The sequence below is a fragment of the Gopherus flavomarginatus genome, chromosome 1 (assembly GCF_025201925.1).
Source record: "Gopherus flavomarginatus isolate rGopFla2 chromosome 1, rGopFla2.mat.asm, whole genome shotgun sequence".
Lineage (NCBI taxonomy): Eukaryota > Metazoa > Chordata > Testudines > Testudinidae > Gopherus > Gopherus flavomarginatus.
In genome coordinates, this window is record NC_066617.1 from 208,017,841 (window position 1) to 208,038,977 (window position 21,137).

The window sequence follows — 21,137 nt, forward strand, 5'->3', positions numbered from 1 at the left end:
CAGCTTGATCTTGGCCAGGTGTTAAATGTATTTGCTAATTCAGGGTTGATCCTACCTAAGGCATGGCAGTGCAATACAGTCTATGCAAAATAAAATTACACCCATTTGTATTTGTTAATTATGAAGTGCTCAAAGGGGAGTACACATTCCATTGCTCCTCATCCAGCATAAGTCTAACATCTTGTTCTTGAGCTCTGCGGTATTTTTTTAAGTGTGGTAATCAATATGTCGTTCACTCTAGACATAAATAATTTTGGCTTAGGACTTAAGCAGAGAAAACTCAAATATACATAAGTCTCATAAAGCATTTCCTGCTTTGTTTACAGTTTATAAAATACCTGTTTATTTTGAAATCATAAATAGCTCTATGGGAGAAGTTATATTTGGCCTTCAGTTGTTAATACTTTGCCTTTAGGTGTTAATATTTGCTATGGCATCATCCAAAAAGAAGGCATGAATTTGTGCCAGTTCTTTGAATTTAGTATTTGCACTCATAGTAGTCTAATCCTGAATAAATCCCAGGAGATGTATTAGATACATGTATAGATGTACTATGGACCTTTTACCTGGGAAACTATGCTGGGAACTACTGCCTTACCATTCCAATCTGTGGAGGGAAGCAGTATGGAACGATGTTTGTATGTGATAAGGGTGGAGGAGGGAATACTGGGACTGTCCAGGAGCCAGCCCTGACAGGAGAAGACTTTTTAGAACATTTTTAGTCAGCGCGTAACTACCTATTTATTCCTTCCTGCACATCTCACATATGGAGTGACGAGAGTAGAAGGCTGTCACTTTGGGTCAGTAATGGAAGAACAGGTTGGCTGGGGCCCCAGGTAAGCAGGCTGGGGAAGGCTTTTTGAGATACTAAAGTATAACCAGTAAGACAGATATCTTTGCTATTTTGTCAAATATCTATCTGCCTATCTTGTCCCTTGAGATAGGAAGACTGTTCACTCTTTAGGAAAGGGAATATGTCTCTACAGAGTACTTAACACCCGATTGGACACTACGACAATACAACCAAACAGTAAGCTGTTGTGCTGGTATTATTTATATCTGGTCATATCCAGAGATTGTCCATGTATGTGCATTTTAAAATGATACATCAGATTGTGTTTCTGAGGCTTTACAAAATAATTTACTTTGATATTTTGTCTTATAAATTTATTTGCTATAGTTTCTAGAAAAATTTAACTGGTCCCAGGTGTAAAATTTCCAGTTAATAAAATTAAATCACTCCAATATTCTTTTTTGTGGCAATTTCATTGATCTGCTCTTTGATCTCTTTCTTCACCAGAAAGGGTTTCTAAATATTCTGTCTAATTTTTTTAAACCAGCTTGAGATCAGTATGGACAAAACTTGAAAGAAATATTGACTCTATGGAAGCACATTTATTTTGATTAAGTTAGCTCTTCCAAGAAAAGGCAGAGGTAATTTGTGCCAGCTGTTTAAATCCAAGTTGGTTTTAGCACAACATAAAATTGAATGAGATCAGTTTGTGCATCTTTGAGGACAGGTTTATTGTGATTATTTACATTTATGACGTGACCGGTTGGTTGAGAAGAAAAATCAAGTAAGGGGTGTGTTTTCATTCCTCCAACCCATGCATTTGTACTGACAGGAAGTCATGAGATGGAACTGTGTTCTTTAAGTGAATACAGTGATTTAATTCTGTTTAACTTCACTAAATAGTATAAGATGTGTGCAAAGTGGGCTATCCTGTGCTCCTGCTCATTGGTCATAATTCCAAATCTGTTTAGTTCTTCTGGACAGCAGTTGCTTGTTTTACTATGGAAATGACACAACTATTTATGAACTAAAACACAAAAATTTGCTGCTCATTCCCATACAGGAGATACCGATTTCTATCCTAGGCCACTTTCTGTCTCCCTTGCTATCATTGGCTCACCATCTGTTGAGATCTGTTTCTTGCAGTTCACAATAACCATTATATATTTAGGAGGAAGTATGAAGACTCCAAATAGATTCCTACTCAGTCACCGCTGGCCAGAAGGATTGAAGTTGCAATACTTCAATATGGAGAGGAGGAAAGATTAGGGGAGTGGTAAATAAAGATGAGGACAGATCACTGATACAGAGTCACCTGGCTCATTGGAAAACAATATGTGATTCAATATGGGTAGGTATAAATGTATACATCTATGAACAAGGAATGTAAGCTGTACTTAAAGGAAGGGGGATTCTATTCTGGGAAACAGTGACTCTGAAGAAGATTTGGGGGTTGCAGTGAATAATTAGCTGAATAAGAACAATTCAATAAGGATGTTGATAAATTGGAGAGGGTTCAAGGAGCTAAACTTACATAGCTTAAGATAATGTTAAAGGGTGACTTGATTACAGTCTGTTTCAGTATCTACATGGGGAACAAATATTTGATAATGGGCTCTTCAGTCTAGCTGAGAAAGGTTTTATACAATCCAATGACTGGAAGCTGAAGCTAGATAAATTCAGACTGGCAACAGGATGTAAATTCTTAACAGTGAGAGAAACTAACCATTGAATCAATTTTCAAAGGGTTGTGGTGGAGTCCACATTGCTGATGATTTTTAAATCAGGATTGGATGTTTTTCTAAAAGCGATGCTCTAGGAATTTTTTCATGCAAGTTCTATGCTCTGTGTTATATTGGAGATCAGACTAGAGGATCACAATGGTCCATTTGGGCCTTAGAATGTATGAAACAGGAAGCATACTTGGACTTCTTGGCAGGGGCACATAAACCCATTTTCCAAACAGTAGATGCCGAAAACCTTCATTTAAAACCAGCCCCCCCCCCACACACACACATATAATGATGTAGCTGTGGGTTTGATGGCCACCCCACAAGATAACCCCCAGGAAGAGAACTTGGGGGAGCCAGACTCCATGAAGTTAACCTCAAAGATCCCCCTCCACTTCCCATTATATCTTTGGGACAGTGAGGATGGATCAGGATCCACCATCCTAGCAGACAGGCAGCTGTTTGGCAGTCAAATACCTCATTTCAATCAAGATCCATGCAGATCCTGGTATCTCCTATAGCAGAGGTATCAAACACCCTGCTTCTTGCAGGCCAGATATGGTTCATTTGGTGTGTTTATATGGCCCACAAACGATATTCATATTCTGCAGAATCTCTGTTTTCATTTTTAAGTAAGCTAGCATCTAGTCCTCACACTTGCAAATAAACCTTTCAAACTGTGACCCGAGAGTAACCAGTCTTCCTGAGTCTGCAGACAGCCTGAAACAATGACCAAGACATGTGGACTCTTCTGTCCTCATTACAGCTCATTGGAATGTTGAGTCTAAAATCCATAACATTTTAAAATGGCAGCATTAGCTATTTATCATTTTTCAGCAGATAGAATAGGAATGAAGCTAACAAGGGAGTAGGAATTGGGAGCTGCTGCAGGGCAGGAGATGTAGAGAAAAGAAAGGAACAGGAACATACATACACGGTGAATGAGAGGGATGGGCTAACAAATGGCAAAAAGAATCCTGGTCATAAAGGCAAGCATATTTTCTAATGAGCAAGACTGAATGCAATGTCCCGAACAAACAGTCACATTAACAATACAAAGACCACTCTCCATTTGATCTTTAGGCAAACAATACGTTGATTTTTGAGAGAGTTCTGCTGTGGCTACAGGTGATTCTGTAATCCTTAATGTACACTTTAACCCCTGGACTATAATTGATTCAGCTTTTCCCCCAAAAGACATTTTACAGATGAGAGAAGGATGGTCAAGTGGTTAGGCCACTATCCCAGGAATGAGGAGAGCCAGGTTCAGTTCCCTGCTCCACCAGCAACTTCCTCTGTGACCTTGGGTAAGTCATTTAGTCTATTTACTGTCCCCTCTCTGAATAATAGGGATAACAGCACTTTCCTAACTGTACAATCTATACAAGAAACTCAACCGTCTCCAGACAACAAAGACATATGGTTGCATTTAAATCTAGGAGTTTCCCAAAATATAACCAAAGGGCACTACCTAAAAGTAGCATTTGATACATACCACATGAGCAGGTGAAAATGGGATTTTGAAGTGTGCGATGACATTTGATATCCCTCATCTCCTTCCCCCCCCACCCCTGGATGTACCAGGTGCCGCTCTTACATTGAATACAGAAAGGTTTTTAAAGAAGATATTTAATTATGGACAGTGCCAGATTTGAGACACACGCAAGTTAAATGTGTATAGCTCTAGTGCAGGAATTATTATTATTTGTCTTATGGCACCTAGGAGCACTAGTCATGGATTGGGATCCCACAGTTCTAGGCACTATACAGAACAGAAAGATGAACCCTGCTACAACGATCCTATCATTTAAGTAAAAGACAGTAGACAGCTGTAAAGAGGGGAGTACAAGGAGCCAGCATGATAGGCAGTGGGCTCAGCATTTATAAACAAGACCACAGTACCAGAGACTAATTTTACATCAACCTATTTATATTTTTTAAAAGTTAAAGCTTGAGAAAGAGAGAGAAAAAATACATAGTGTACATTAAAATAGAACAGAGAAGCTTGAGTATTTTCCCAAACAGAAACATAGGAGAGTGCCAGATACATAGAACAATCAGGGCATGCAGCAGAGATCTGCCAAATTTACCAGAAGTTTTGTTATTTCAGAATGCCACTGAAGTGGCAAAGAGTATGAAATCATTTAGTATCCTAATTTTAAAGGATGAGAACATTTACAGCACTGTGTCCATGCGTGTTGTATTTAGAACGGGTCACTGTAGTGGTAAACTGCTGCACATTGCCAATCTTTTACCCCAAATAAACCCCTGTAATAGGATAGAGGAACTTCTAAAAACCCAGTGACACCATATAGAGAGGGCATTGGTGCTAGTGTGGAGATGGGGGGTGGAGAGAAGGGAGGGGTTGGTGAGGGCTGCCCCTTATGCTTAGGCTTAGATTTGTCCCTCTGGTACATGTGTGTGTTTGGCACAATGCAATTAGCTCTGACTTCTGTTGCTAGACACGATTAGTTTTGTATGCATTTAACAGCATAGACATTGCTCTAGGAAAAGGGAGTATGAGGCCCAGTTTTGGGTGCCACACTTTAAGAGAGATGTGAACAAATTTGAATGAGTCCGGAGAACAGCAACAAAAATGAGAGGTTTAGAAAACACGACTTATGAGGAAAGGTTGAAGAAACTGGGCATGTTTAGTCTAAAGAAGAGAAGGCTGAGGGGGAACATGATAACAGTCTTCAAATATGTAAAAAGTTGTTACAAAGAGGACTCTGATCAATTGTTCCCCATGTTCACCAAGGATAGGAAGAAATAATCAGCACATGCAACCCCTCCCAGCTTGGTATCGTCCGCAAACTCTATAACTGTACTCTCTATGCCATTATCTAAATAATTGGTGAAAATATTGAACAGAACCCAGAACTGATCCCTGTGGGATCCTACTCAATATGCCCTTCCCGCTTGACCTTTAAACACTGATGATTACTGTCTGAGTACGGTTTTCCAACTTTTTGTGCACTCACCTTACAGTAGGTTCAGGTAGGCAATATTTCCTTAGTTTGTTTATGAGATAGTCATGTGCAACAATACCAAAAGCCTTACTATATACCATACTATATATATATGTAAGTATAGTTAAAACAGCGCATCCATCCAGAGTGAATGTAGTTATATTGATATAAAGGTGCTTATGCTGGTTTAACTTATTCCCATAAGGGAAGCGGAATAAATTACACTGGTATAAGCAACTTTATACCAGTATAACTGCGTCCACACTAGAAGTTGAACTGGTATAACTATTTCAGTAGAAAAATTACCAATCTAACCCAAATAGTTAAATCAGTATAAAAACTGTGAGGAGACCAGTCCTTACTATGTCATTTATTATTATGACTAGCATAATGTGGCCTTCATCTCAGCTGGGGCCTCTAAGTGCTACTGAAATATGAATAATTACAAATGAAAAGATCAGGATCTCCCAAGCTGAAGGTTTTGCATGTAGCCAAACTGTATAGCTACTTTAGCGTTTGTTGTGATTAACAGGTATATTCAAAAGTATAGAGGTGTTGGAGGGGTTTGTGGTTGTTGTTTTGGCAAACCTCCTCTGCTCATGTTACTGACAGTATGTGGATTTTCTCATATTAGTCGTGTGATGAGATATTAAAATCCACTATTGCTATATGACTCTGCCTTGTAAAGACTAGATGTGAAACAGGGGTGTTGAGCAACAGCACTTTTAATTAAACTCCCGGTTTCTAATCTTCCTCCCTATTTTGATCTGTACTTGTTAAAACACAAATAAAGAAAAAAAAACACCCTATTATATCATGGAACAGCTACAGTACAGGCTAAGTTGTTTTATGGACAACCTGGCAGGGGTTGAATAACACTTAATATGGGTTTCACAAATGGTTACTAGCACTGAAGGTAACAAAGGGGTGGGGATGGGTAGGACCCAATATTCTCATTGCCTTGTTTTACCTTGCTGCGGCTGGGGTACAGAAGAGGGAGTTCCCCAAACACAAAGCTTGGCATCTCTTTGTTAAATCTGTCTCTCGCATTTTCCCTGGGAGGAAGTTCAGTAGGATTCTCAGGTGGGGAAAAACAAACAAACAAACAAAGATTTTGCACTATAATTGGAAATTAAAACACAGACTTAAATTACAGGGTAAAGCAACCTCCCGAGCTACGACAACCCTTCCTGAACTCTTGCAGACACCACTGCCCTACAGTGACTGCTAGAACAAGCCACCGATGCCTACAAATGTTATTGTCTTGACCTGACAAATATGGAAAAAGCCACATTGAAGCCAAAATGTCTCCCTTTTAAATGCAAATATGTGCTACAAATTAACTTTAAATGCCAACAGTGCAGTCTCTGTTTTATTTACGAAGATCCTTTGAGGATCACTCCAAAAAAGGGCCCTAGTATTCAAGGGAAAGGAACAAATGCAGCTAAGTGTTAATCTTTTAACCACACCGAGTTTATGAATTCAGTATATTCTGTGTTCTTCTCTTGCTGGAGATTATCTACTGTACTTGACATGCAAAAACAAACCTTGATAAAACAGGGGAAGTGGGGTTTGGTGTGGGGGACCCTGACAAAATACAAAAACATTGTTCTACAAAGAAAAGTCTTCTCGACTCAAACATTTCAGCTTTGGAAAGGGAAGCATTGTTACGAGGAAATGTGAATAGAAATATCAACAGACAGAACTCTTTTCCCCCTTCTGTTTTAACCCTCTCCATATAATTCAGTTCAACTAGGGGGAGCCACATTTTAGGTCCTCATAATGAGGGTTAAAGGAAACAAAAAGGCTTCTCCTCCCTTTCCTAATGTCAAAGAGAATTAACGGTGCTTTTAAAATAGAAAACACTATCCACAGGAAAAAGCAAAAGCCTCGTATCAGACTGCAAACAGGAGCGCTTAAGCACAAGGCATTCAGGCAATGGAAAATGCATTCAGAGCATTTAGCACACAGGATTAATCAAATTATAATTTAATCATCTGATCAAACACTAATTAGCATAATCACTTGAGGGGAAAAGCTGCTAGAGGAACAGACGAAGGAACACTTTAGGCACCCAGCACATTAATGATGCCAGATCATGCACAGATGACTTTAAAAAAAAAAAACAACAAAACAAAAACGAAATTGAGGTTTGTAGTGCTGGAGAAGCAATTTAAGTTTGTCACCTGGATTGCATGTTACTCTTTAACCCTGAAAAGATGTTGTCAGAACCAGATTTGCCATGGCTATGATTTCTTAATTTAGACATTCACCAAATCCCAAGGACAGTTCTGCACTAGATCATCACAGGAAGATTTAAGAGTGGGCGCATATTTTAGCCCATAAAATTTTATCATAATCATCTCCAACCTTATCCTGAGAGTCTCCTTCCCCCCCTCCCTCTGCACACACACACGCATGAGTGTTTAAGGATAGATCACTTGGATGACCTTCAGGGATACAGTAAAGTATTGGTGTCCTTTTACAAACCCTGCATTTGTAGTAATTAGTCCAATGCTGCACTACTTGCTTTTGGTGGCTCAGTTAAAGGGAGAGTGAGGCTGAGGGGGAAAGGAAAAAAGACCTATTAAGTGATGTTCTCTGTGTAATAAAATAGCAAAATTTGGTTGTAAATCCATTTCAGTTATAAAAGAAGAAACAGCAGAAAATTTCCTGAAGCAGCAAAACATTAAGCATACCCTTGATGTTTACCTGAATAATCAAATGACACTCATTTGTATAGACACCATGGGGGAAATGTAGTGACAGAAGGAAACCTGGAAAATATTTTAAACAGTATTTTTTTAAAAAGTCTATTGTATTTGTTTTATTCTGACAAAAGATGGGATATGAGTTATTTTTAAGGCAACTAGTTAACCTTTTCAAATTGACTGTTCTAGTTGAGTTTAGTAGTACTAAATATAGTGACGTGGGAGTTTATTATATGTTAGTGAGCAAGCCCTGAATGAAAGAAATTCCCTACAGTACAATATAACCTAGTAGAATAATTAGGCGCTACCTACATTTTAAAGATTCCAGATCATAAGGGATAAACTGTGAGCTAATTTAAATTGACTATATCCCCCACTAAGGACTTCTATCGATAATCCTTTAGGCATCTCAAAATAACTTTACATTAATAAAAAAGGCAACCAATTACAATACAGCACTCATTATTTTCCCTACTATTTTTCCGCATTATGCTTAGAGGGGATGCTATTTTAAAATATATAGTTCAGTATGCATAATTTAAAAATCACACCCCAAAGTACAGTATGCATTTTCTGTAGAGGAAAATTATTAAGCCAAAAACAAAACCTCAAGGGCTATAAGTAATATGAACAGTATAGTCATCTAAAAATAAAATAAAGAGCTGAATCTTCTCAGTTTTTAAAGATGTGTCACTAAAGATCTCTTTGTGCTAAGGGAGCTGGTACAATTCAACTGACTTGTTTTGCTGCTGAGCCAGTGAGAAACACCCATGTTGCAAACATTCCTGGTTTAAATCAATCATTCATTCATGCAGCAACAGACCGATAGCCCACTTAGTTGTAGAACGGATTCCTTGATGCATGAGCTACAAGATTTTTAGAATTCTTTTTTTGGAGTTTTTAATTACTTAATTTAAAATCTACACTTGTTTTTACTGCATGCTAATTTAAAAAAAAAATCAAATAAACTCAGGAGACTGTCATCTCAGAACAATCACACTGGGGGGAAAGGGACAGACAGTGGGGAAAGAACAGCTAGTAACACAGTTGAGACTACTGCCAAGGTCAGAGATAACATGGTACAGGAACAACAAAAATTCTCCTATTGGCTTATCATTACACAGCAATCTTTAGCCAGATAACAGCATCCCCTGCTGGTATCAGCAATGTACCTCTATACTCTGCAGTCTGCTCCTTATTCAAAGGGAGCTGCCAGTATTGCGCCGGACCATTTTATATAATAACTCAATGCTTAAGTTATTCATTTCCGGTTCCTATCAATTCACTACAGATAAGACCTTGCCACAGCTGATATATATCACTTCAAAAATATATATTTTAAATAACTTTATTTAGGTTGCAAAATCAAATATTAGAAGGTTAGGAAAGGCCAGATTTATGATTGCTCATGTCACCTTAATTCTGCCCCTTTGTGTACTCATGCCATGCATTAAATGCAGCAGGGCTCCTGTGGGAAAAATAGTAAATGATCATGCAAGAATAGATTAGCAATGTAGCAGACTTTTACCACTTGAGATACCAGACTAACTGCATCAGCTGGCAGCAGAAGGCTGCTATCCCAGAAGGTGGATGGGTTTCTCTAACTCAATAGCATTATCTGGTCCTCCCCTTCCCCCTGCTACCACTTACCTTAGTGCAAATTCTTTCCCCCTTTACTTGTTACAACTGCTGCTGTTTCCACTTCATCCTGCCCCCTTTTTTCCACTATGACCCTTCAGTTGTCTTTGCTCCTTTCTACCTCCTCTCAACCCAGTTTCCTTCTTTACCCTCTCCTCTCTCCTACTCCAGCAATTCTTGCCTGCTCCCATTTACTATTTGGATTATCCCCCCAAAGCTGGCTAGAAGTACTTTTCATAATAAAAACAAATAAAGTGAAAATAAACCCAAAACTAAACACCTAACCTCAATAAATCTGCAACTAATATGATGTGAGCCTGCCCTTATCCTGATCCCTTTGCTTGTAGGTTGTACCTGTTTGCTTCTCTTCCCACTTCCTCAAATTTTGATTATAGGCTTGTTTGTACAGTGCCTAGCACAATGGGGCGGTGATCCAAATTTGGGCTTTTGGGTCTACCGCAGTACAGATAATAATAAAGGAGGAAAGGGATGTTGCTTGGTGCATCGAGAAGAGGGAAACTATTTCAAGCATGCAGCGAGAGTGAGAGGAAGGAGAGAAAGGGAATCTTCCTATATATGTGAAGCTAAAAGTGTGGACTGAAGTTTAAAAAAAAAAGTATACTAAAAAACACCACCAGAAATACCTAAAATAACCTACACCCTGGTTAGGGGCTCCCAGATTAATGGGTGGACATTATGATACAGCATCATTAAATTTCAGTTTTGCCAAATGTTGTGCCTGTAATCCAACAACTTCCAGTTCACCAGGCCCAGAGAGATGCACAATTAAACAAAACCTTAAGGCAGCTAAACACAAACCAACCATTAGAGCAGGACATGATTCTTAGTAGTAGTGGGATTTGGTACAGTGCTCCTGGGTCCCCTCTGAGGATAAACCATCATGGGCCTTTTCTATTTAAAACGTGTCCCTTGTATATATCTAAAACTGGCCTGGATTAATAACTCCCTTGTTTCCTCTTTCACCACCATTAGCCTAACCTAGCAGAAGAGCATATACTTCCCCTCTCTAGCACATGTTCTGGTCTCCCCGTCTTTATGTGCCAACAGCCAGAGAGTGTTTTGTTTCTAGTCAAACAAACAAGCAAAGATCCAAAACAAAAAATAAGAGTGGGAGACATGGTCAGGTTCAGCTAGTCACATATGATCTTAGAGAGACTTGGTGGCCCTGGTTTGAGCCAGTACATAATTTGGAAGTCCTTCCTCCTCTCCCTCTGCCCCATCTCTATCTTCTTTTAATCTTCTTCATGCCCTGACTTAATAGGACTTAAAACCATGCTTAAGTGCATAAAGATGTTTTCCTGAATTAGGACAATCAATAGTTTATCCCTTGTTGCTGCAGTTGCACAGCAGTCCACGCTAATGGCAGAACCTAGGATGAGATATCATGGCCTGGAGAAAAAGTAATTTAATATTTTTATTCTTGGATGCTCCATGGCACAATTTCTAAATTTACGGCAGGTTACATAAATTAAAAAACAAAAAAACCACACCACCTTTCTCTGCTTTCAACTGTAGAAAATAACATTGTTGAAGTCAGGTGAGAACAATGATTTCTGATTGCCTAACCCATCAGGGAAGGGAGATCAATTAGATTCAGAGCTAGCATTTCTAGTTTTATACATATCTGCTTTTCCAGACAATGGAAGGTTAATTGACTCATTTCAGAGAATACTAACCCCACTTTGTGACTTGTCTACAACAGGGAATATTACAATAACAATGTACGGGTTCCTCAGAGGTTGCATGTTTCACTGTATGGCTGGTCCTCTCAACCAGCTTATATCCTTGGGTTCACACACCTACACCCCACTTAGACTCTCATTTAGTATCACAGAATGATGCTACTAAACAACTAGTGGCCTCAAGTTAGTTAAAATATGTCCACCATGAAGATACTGCTTAAGAGCAGCATTGAAGCTAACGAGTCAGTGCCAACCTCCATGAAGTCCCTTCATACTGTGCAACTATAAAATGAAGCAGTGAGTGCAGCCACTCTGCACTGGGAAAGAAAGAAGTCCTTAGCATGCAGACTTCAACATAGATCAATCATTTGCAAACACAACATGGCAGCATTTCTTTTCCCTGGAATTCACACCCTGGGAGATGCTTGTCGCAGAGTTGCTCCGTCTATGCTTTATGCATCTTTACTCATAGCTATGGCAATTATAAAGATAGACACCAAATTATTCAAAACTTCAATGCAACGCATTTTAATTTGGGTCAGAATGTATTAACAATGCTATCTGTTCCATTAGAATATTTCTGGTCATTCCAGAAATCATGTCTCTAATTTCTTATTGTGTAATAATAGCCACCTTTTAAAGGCTGTTTGTCTGTTTAAATAATTATTTCTTTTACTCCTACCTTAAAAGAAACTAGAAAAGAAATCTGTGGGAATATCACTTTTCAATATTTGCTGACAGTACAAAGAGAGGTATCATAATTTAAGACAAACATTCAGTACAGGATTAATGTGTAATTAAGTGTAAGGAGACAGCAGCATCTAAAAATGGACATTGGAGCGAGCATCCTGTCCTTCCATACACAGTAGTTTCCAAGCCATCACACATACTGTACATAATTTTGTCCCTGCTTGTAACACTGACAGCGTTAGATTAACAACTGCGTGCTTGGTCTTCATTTTAGGTGATGCAGCGCACATTCAGATGCTTTGAATGGTATTTCATCAACATAGCCTCTGAGCTGCTGCAATTCCATTTGTTTGCATCTGGCTTTGTAGCTGCCATTTAAACATGGACCATGAGTGCCACTCCCAGCGGTGTTCCTGTGCTCCACTGTGTTCCTGAGCTCATGTGTGGTCTGCCCTTCTAGAATGTTCAGCAGATAGCCTGATCAGTGATTCAGCACAGTTTGCTGCACTGCTCTCTCCCCGCGTTACTAGGAAGCTCCAGGGATGCAGGCGTTTAGTATGGAGGTGACTCTCCTTCTCAAAGCCACTGCATTTAAAAATGGCTTTCTATAAATAGGACTGCTGGCTCATTCTTAAATCTTAATCTTTGCCTCCTGAGTAAAAATAACTTAAATAGGGACGCAGGCAAGAGTCGTTAATCTGTCATTCTGACTATCCATCCACTAGCCTTTCTTTCTTCCTATCTCAATGTCTATGTCCTTAATATCTGTTCTCCCATTTCACTATGAGATATATTTATGCAGCCAATTTTCTCTTTTTCTGGTGATTAAACCATTACTTTAAAGGGGGGAAATATTCAGAAAGTCATGAGAAATGAATGACATATGATAGCTGGAGATCAGTGTAAAAAATCAAACAAGTATCTGTGGAATGTGTGGTTTACTTTTAAAGATCATTCTCTTCAATGCTTTTTTGTGATACGAAAGGCTCTTCTGAAACCAAGCTTTAAATGTGGTTCCTATAAGACAGTGTAGGCCCATGAATTAATGAAATGAGATGGGTCTGTAAATAAGCGAGGTTAAGAAGGTGGTGTTTATTTTATGGAATAATACAAATAATGTAACAGCCTTCACCCACTCATTCACCTTGGAGTAGGTATTCAGGATCTTGTAGTCTGCAGTACATTGGAGAACCTTATTGCTCAAGAGGGTTTTGTTGCTACTTTTACAAAATTATGGTAGCAGTAACTGTATAAGGAATAATAATTTAAAAAAATAAATTCCCACATCTATTTAAGGAATTTTCATTTTGCCATGCTATAGGAACTGCAATACTAAATCAGAACCAGTGTCACATTTAAAGAAAAGATTCCACTCTAAAAATAGCCAGTATGAGATTCTTCAACGGAAGCTGTGTGATGGATAATGCATACAATAATCTGGCTTTAGGGTAAGTTTCTTCCTAACCCAGAGTGAATAGTTTGCCTATGACCTGAATAATTAGCAATGCTACCACTTTTAAATAATAGAGCTAACTGGAAAATGGATTTCCAGTGCCATGAAGGATTTAAAAAACACAACACATACACATTCTGAATGGAGAAAAAAGCCAAAATTTCCAAATTTCTCACAAAACAAAATTCTGAAGAAAAAAATCATTAAGGTGTTTTATTTTGATTCATTTTAAATATTTAGTTTCAATTTTGACATTTTATTTTTTTAAAAAATTATATATAAAATAAAGTAAATTTTGGGGTGGAAAAATCAAAACTTTCCACTCTTAAAATGTTGAAATGGGATTATTAAACATTTGCAAAAAACATTTTTTCTATTTTTTTTTCAAAACAGAATTGCTAAAACTGGTAAAATTTTACAACAAATGTCAGTTTTGTTGAAACACTAGCTTCTGACAACAAAAAAAATCAACTGGTTCTACAAAATAATAATAATCCTAGCTTGTGCAACTGCCAAAAACATATGGGCCTTTCTGGTTTAGAGTTTTGTACTGGTGCCCATCCTGGTAGTATCTGATCATTTATAATACAGTGGTTTGCAAACACCTTTGAAAATCATGCCATGCATTTCTGGCGCTGCTATAGACTGTTTATACCACTAATCAAGTCAATAACTTCTGACTCACCTTATCGAGCTTTGGGGTGCTGACAGAGGCTTAGACCAAGATTTTCAAAAATGGAGCCATAAAGTTAAGCTCACAAGTCCATAATTTAGGCACTAAATAGATGGCCTGATTTTCAAAAAATGCTGGGGACCCATTAGCTTAAATTAAAGAAAAGGCCTGATGGTTGATGGTGTGGAGTGTTGAGTGGTACCTCTATAAATGACATAATTCAATACAGTGTGGAACTGCTGAGTGTAAGCAGGTTAAAATCAATCAACCAACCTCAGGCTATCCATTAGCTTTCCCACTCACCATTTCCTTTGGCCTTTAATACCCCAAAAGCCTGATGCTGTACCACTGAAGGGAAGGGAGTTTTACCGTTGTCTTCAACAAATGCAGAATCAAGCCTCAAGTTCTCATTACAGCTTATTGCTATTTGTGGAAATCAACCTCATTTTAAACTTTAATACAAATGTAGCCTCTAGATTTCTTGTAATTAATAATTGTTATTCAATGCTCATAGGAGGAAAAGAAAACAGAATAGTGAGCTCTGCAAATTAAAGGGATAGTGACCCTGCAAGACAATCTACCTTCATAAATCCTCCCTTCAGTGACTGTTTATTCCAACTGTTGTTTTGAAGTGTTGCCAGTCTTGTGTGGTTTGCTGCCCACTAGTGTCCTGTGATACTGACACACTAACATGCAGGCACGATGTCGTAGTATCTCAGTTTGTGTTTGGTGAAGCTGGTCAGGAATTCTTAATGTGCAGTAATTGCTATATTCTGGAATATTATTAAAAACGTAAAGAAGGGAAATGAGTTCTCTTTTAAAGTGGAGGAGCAGATTTCTGTTGCACTCTGTCTAGCTTTCAAACTAATGCAAATTTCATTTTAATCACTCAGTGATCAACTAATACTTATTGCAAGAAAAGAATTAAAAGCCTCAGAAGTAACAAGGTCAAAATCAATCAGTAAGATTGGGTTATCCACAAACACGTCAATAACTATATATCAGCACATGAAGTATCTTACTACCTGAGAGCAAGGCTTTGGCTACTCAAACTATATTTTGATGTCACAGCTATTCAAAAAAACCTTCCATTGGGAGGAAAAGCTCCATTTATATCAGTAAAGGTGTTAGCCCTCCTGTTTGTTTCTAGCAGTACTGATCACTGTTTCTTGTGGCAAGTATTCCTATTACCTCTGTTGTTCGTTCTTACAGTTTTTGTCTACTCCTTCTGCCCCCATCCCAATTTACAGTCTGGCTCTTGTCCTGCTTACAGTCTGATATGCTACTAAAAACTCGTTTGATATATCAAAGATGGACATGTGCACACTGGGATTCATGCATTATGGATACAAAATGGAAATCATTTTAATGGGAATTTATTTTTAGTATCAGCTGTACTGTATTGGGTACATTCTGGTGTTCCATTGATTTCAACACAGATCAATGGACCACAGGCAAACAAGAGTTACAGTGGAAGAGAAGCCTGCAAATGGTTTCAGCATATTTATGTCAACATATTAAAATGTTACCAAGAAATACTGACATTTGAATACACAGAGCAATAGCATGTCTAGCAAACACATTTCAAATAAGCCAGTGTATTGCTGGGTACAGGAATTCTGAAATGTGTAAAAAGAAGTTTGACCTTTTTTATTTTTTTCCATGAAGTAATCAATAAAATATGCCTATACTCATTGGGATTGGACTAAAGTGGCTTTTTTCACTTATATCAATAATTTTAAATGCTTACTTCTAGAATATTTTAATACAGTAACCCAGAAGGTAAATTCTCAGTGTGTTACTCAGGGTTATAACTGCATGACTCACCTTACCATCAGTTGAAGTTATTTAGCTTAATTCACTGTTTTGAAAGAGTATCTCCATCTTCTCAAATGGGTTGACTGTATTTATGGTTAATAATACTTTTTTATCCATGTTTTAAGAAACCAATAGTGTTAATAAATAAAATCAGTAGTTAGAAATAACAATTGCAGTTAGAATTTGGAAATTTTGTTCCAGAATCCTATTATTTGGATATTGCTGGTGTACTAATATTCTATTGCACTCATAAGTAAGATATTTTACAGACAGTAAGTCCATTCAATGAAGGTACCATTTATCATGATGAGATTTATTTGTGCTGAGTGATTATAGGGAGATATGGGGGCCAATCCTGCGGTCCTTATTCAGATGGCTCCCAGGGACTCTCCAACAGAAATTTTGCTAGATAGAAAGATTGCAGGTTTGGGCCCCATGGTTGTTAAATACAAAAGAAAAGAAATTAAAAATAGTAGTTTTACCTGCTATACTAGATTTTTATTTCATTTTATAATATATCTAGACCATAATTAGATTCCACACACACTTCGGTGCGAGAACACATGCGTGTTGTAAGTAGTTTTGTGCATTTCCCTGGGGACTTCTGAAAAGCAGGTGGGTAACCGTAATAACAGAAGTCAAGCTTCAAGAGTTAATTTTTATATAACATCATAAAAGAGTGCCACATATTGTATAACTATATAACATTTGTATTTGTGTATACTGCCTATACTGTATTTCCCTTCAAACACAAAGTATTAATCATTTTCAAAATATCACCAAAATCTTACTAGAGTCATGTGAATAGTGTATTCTAAATTCAACAGTGTAACTAAAAGCACTTTAACAATGAGCATTTGATGTTTTAAATGCTGCCAGACACTGCCTCAGGAAACACTTATCACATGTATTCTCATAGTATATATTTATCCATAACAGCCCTAAATGCAGAAGTATCATCTTCCCAGATTTTATGCTGGTATACATACCCTGTGTGTGTGTACATATAAGAATCTGCAATACACAGAGAGAGCTTACTATCTTATATTTACTATATCATAGAAAATTAATGTCAAAATACCCCATTTTAACCAGTTTTTAAGTTAATAAAGATTCACTGAACCATCCATTAGATATTTCTAGTGTTGTAATATTTAAAAAAATTGTGGTGTGTATGTACCATGTATGTACGTATACACACAGAGTGTATGTATATCAGCATAAAATCTGGGAAGATACATGTATCTTCTGTGTTTAGAGTGTTAAGGATAAATACGTATTCTGATAATTTTTTATGTTTAATTTTGGTCCATACTTGTGAATGTTGAAACTGTGACATTGCTGCAGACTACATGAATAAATGAGAGAAACTGTTATTCATACAATTTCAACCTTAAAAAGAAAACATCGTTAATTTATTATTCTTCAGAATTGCAGATTTTTTTTTCAGGTAGTCTACCTTAAAAGTATGCAATTTAAATGGGTGTGAATTCATGTGCGTGCAGGGTACACATGTATTTGTCTTTTAAAGACCTACAATTTTTGGACACAAATGTTGCATTTCTAATTTTCTATGCAAATCCTTGTTTAACTGAATAGCCCTGATAAGCAAATATACTTTCACAGTGATCCTGTGTTATTAAAAGCAAATATTTTCTCCAAGGTATCTGCCTGCAGTGGATACAGAAAAGGCATAGTGCCATCTGACAAAATAAATAAATACATTCTTAATGCCAGAACTTATTGCAATGTCTTACTGCTAGGAGGATTTCAAAATAAAATAAAAAGTTTGGGGGTTATTTTGATGATTTTACATTGTACAGTATACTGTGCATCAAAACATACTTCTCGATGCATCTTCCTTACTCCCTTACCTTCCTTCCTGCTTCATCTCTTATTGCCTTAATTTTATGATATTTCTTTCTATTCATACTGGATTTGCTTTGCCTGTCAATGTATTTTCCCATCGAGTATATACCTAAGCAAATGTGAAGGCACTCTCATCCAGCACTCATTCGTCACCCTTTGCTTGGAGCTTCAATTATATTTGTATCTTCCAGGGAAAATTTTACACTTTACCCTGAGATTATCCCTCATTCATTCATTCAAGCAACATTTTCCTATTCTATCTGGTTTGCCCATTTTGAAAATTGTGTGCTTAATCTTTCCATTTTAACTGCCAGTGTACAATGAATTTTAGGCAGAGCTATGGTCTCAAATTTGAAAATAGGAAGGTAAAATAATAGGAATAACTAGCATCACAATACACAGCACAATTTGTTTTCTATCCTAAAGATACTATATTTATTTGCATATAGTTCAATATGCACCTTAGGATGATACATATGTTCAAAGAATAACTATGCAAGTCTAAGTATTAAATATATAAAACCTCACCTGTATTAATAACAGCATTAAAAACTGGGAAAGCATTTATCTATTGCAGAGGAGTACACAAATAAGGGTTTATTTTTTATTGTCTTTCCATAGTTATTTCCCCTTCATAACTTTGAAATTGACTGAAAGAGTCTTCAATCTTTTTTAGATGATGTAATGCTTATCAGTGCATATTTTTACATAAATGAGTGTGTTGAACACATAGCAGGTACCTTCTCAGAGAAATGCTGGCAAGAGGAAATTTAAAAATATTTTTCCTTAAATAAAAAGCCTGCATTATTTCGGTCAAATCACATGACAATTTAAGAATTGAAATATAAAAACATTAAAACAAAATCAAAATCCAAAAGCTTGATATACAAGCCCTTTAAATTCACTCAGTATGCTCTTACAGATTGATGCTCTGCTTGGCAAAATTCTGTACTTTTTTCAGCCAAAAAAAGAAAAATTGCATCTATCCCTATTTCATCAAGTACAGTTTTATTCTGAATGAGGAAGTTATATCGTAACACACTTAGGTTATGGGCACTTACTTTGCTAGGTAAGATAGTTTAAATGATTACAGAGCAATTTCTTCCTTCTCCCGACAGCTGCTAACAACCAGCGCGATGCTTTAAACACAAAAGATAAAAAATCATCCTATTCCCTTTGACACCCTTCCCAATTAGCTGAAATAAAATGAATCACAAACTAAATGATTATATTGCTCACCATTCAAGATGCTCTGGAACAAGAAGATAGCCAATATCCACATGCCCCTGCTCCTTTCTATCCTCCCAGCTATGTGCTTTTAGCTTTCCACTCTTTTCCTTGCTTTCTGTTTCCCTGTTTGTCAACTGCAAGGTTAAAGCTGCAAGCTAAGAGGGAAGATCAGTCCAGCTTATTTTGCTGGTAGCCGTGTAGCTGCTTGGAGAATGCGTGTATGTGTCTGATTGTCCTTAAAGCAAGTGATCTGTCTCTCCTTTAGCTTCTGTTCTCCACTGACACTTGCTTTCTGTTTCAGAAAGATGCAGCTAGAGGGAAAAGGGAGGCGGGTGCTTTAATGCCAGGTGTGTCGTTAGCTCAGGGAGACACCAGCAGGTTTGCAGAGGCAGGTCCACAGGTGAAAAAATCCTCCAATGCAAGCATAAGATCATCACTGGTAATATCCAACCCAGATCTGCAGAAACCAGGCTGCATATACACCACCCTTCAACCACCACATCCAGGCAGCAAGCAAGCAGACTGACACATCTTTCCTCTCCTACAGATTTAATCACATTGATCCCTCTGCTAACCTTCTCTGCCTCTGAGCAGAACAAAGTATTAACCCTATCACAAGCTTCTGTCAATTTTAGCCCTCTGCAGTCTTAAAGCAGCAGAAAGTATCCATAGCGGGGAGAAAAACAAGATGAATAGAAGAACATAGTAGAATATTATACAGTTCTATAGTTGGCTGACCTGCGTCCGTTTGGCATCAGCTGAGTTTTATACGACTAATGTGTTGACAAGTAGTAGGGGGTGGCACTTCTGGAAGGTCATAGCCTAGACACAGAAGCATGTGAAATAATTTACTGAGATTCTTAACCAAATAGTAAACTCCATTTCCGACACTTTTAAAGCACCCAATACAATTAGACTTTGAAGTGTTTCTTTACTGTGGGAACTGATTTTGTTTTCTCTTTTAGCAAACTGTAAACTTCAGCCTCACTAACTAAAAACAATCTGTGCTTCTACCTTGTCTTTCATGATGTGAAGGCCAATGAAAAAATAGAAACATTAAAATAAAATAACTAGAATCAACACTGTGAACAACTGCAGCATTAGGCTAATTCAAGATTTGTGTTAAAATTAGTAAAACTTAAAATAAAAAAAAAGTCATTTATTATTGGGCTGGAGAATCTTGCATTGTCCAAAGGGAGCTCTGCAGGGTACAAGCTTAAAGTGGGGACTGGCACACAACACATCAGTATTAAAAAACACCTGCTTTGTGGTCGTAAAGATGGCCAACTTGGCAAGACCCAGCCTTGTTTGCTATAGTGGAACCCAAGAAACGATGCCCAAAAATAAGACAAAAGGATGACTATAGCCAGAAAGGTCACTAGTATAGCCAGACAGGAAAGATACAAAGTCCAGAGACTTCTGTGGTACATTAGTAATGGACTGAAAATGGACTCAAAAGTATCAGAAGCATGATATAATGCCATAAGAACATAAAAATGGCCATACTGGGTCAGACCAAAGGTCCATCCAGCTCAGTAACCTGTCTACCAACGGTGGCTAATGCCAGGTGCTCCAGAGGGAGTGAACCTAACAGGTAATGATCAAGTGATCTCTCTCCTGCCGTCCATCACCACCTTCTGACAAACAGAGGTTAGGGACACCATTTCTTATCCATCCTGGTTAATAGCCATTAATGGACTTAACCGCCATGAATTTATCCTGTTCTCTTTTAAACATTGTTACAGTCCTAGCCTTCACAACCTCCTCAGGCAAGGTTTTCCACATGTTGACTGTGCGCTGTGTGAAGGAGAACTTCCTTTTATTTGTTTTAAACTTCCTGCCCAATCATTTCATTTGTTG

At 37.6% G+C, this 21,137-nt stretch overlaps 1 protein-coding gene across 8 annotated transcripts in view; it reads right to left on the minus strand.

Moving 5' to 3' along the window:
- DSCAM (DS cell adhesion molecule) overlaps positions 1-21,137 on the minus strand; it is a 680,512-nt gene that overhangs the window by 651,259 nt on the left and 8,116 nt on the right. For 7 of the 8 annotated variants that reach the window (XM_050933240.1, XM_050933242.1, XM_050933243.1 and 4 more), the window contains exon 1: positions 19,287-19,748. The exons of the other annotated variant lie outside the window; for it this stretch is intronic. In XM_050933240.1, coding sequence (XP_050789197.1) covers positions 19,287-19,329 — 43 coding nt within the window. In that variant the 5' untranslated portion in view covers positions 19,330-19,748. Of the gene's footprint in view, positions 1-19,286; positions 19,749-21,137 lie in introns of those variants that run through there. 8 annotated transcript variants of the gene reach the window in all.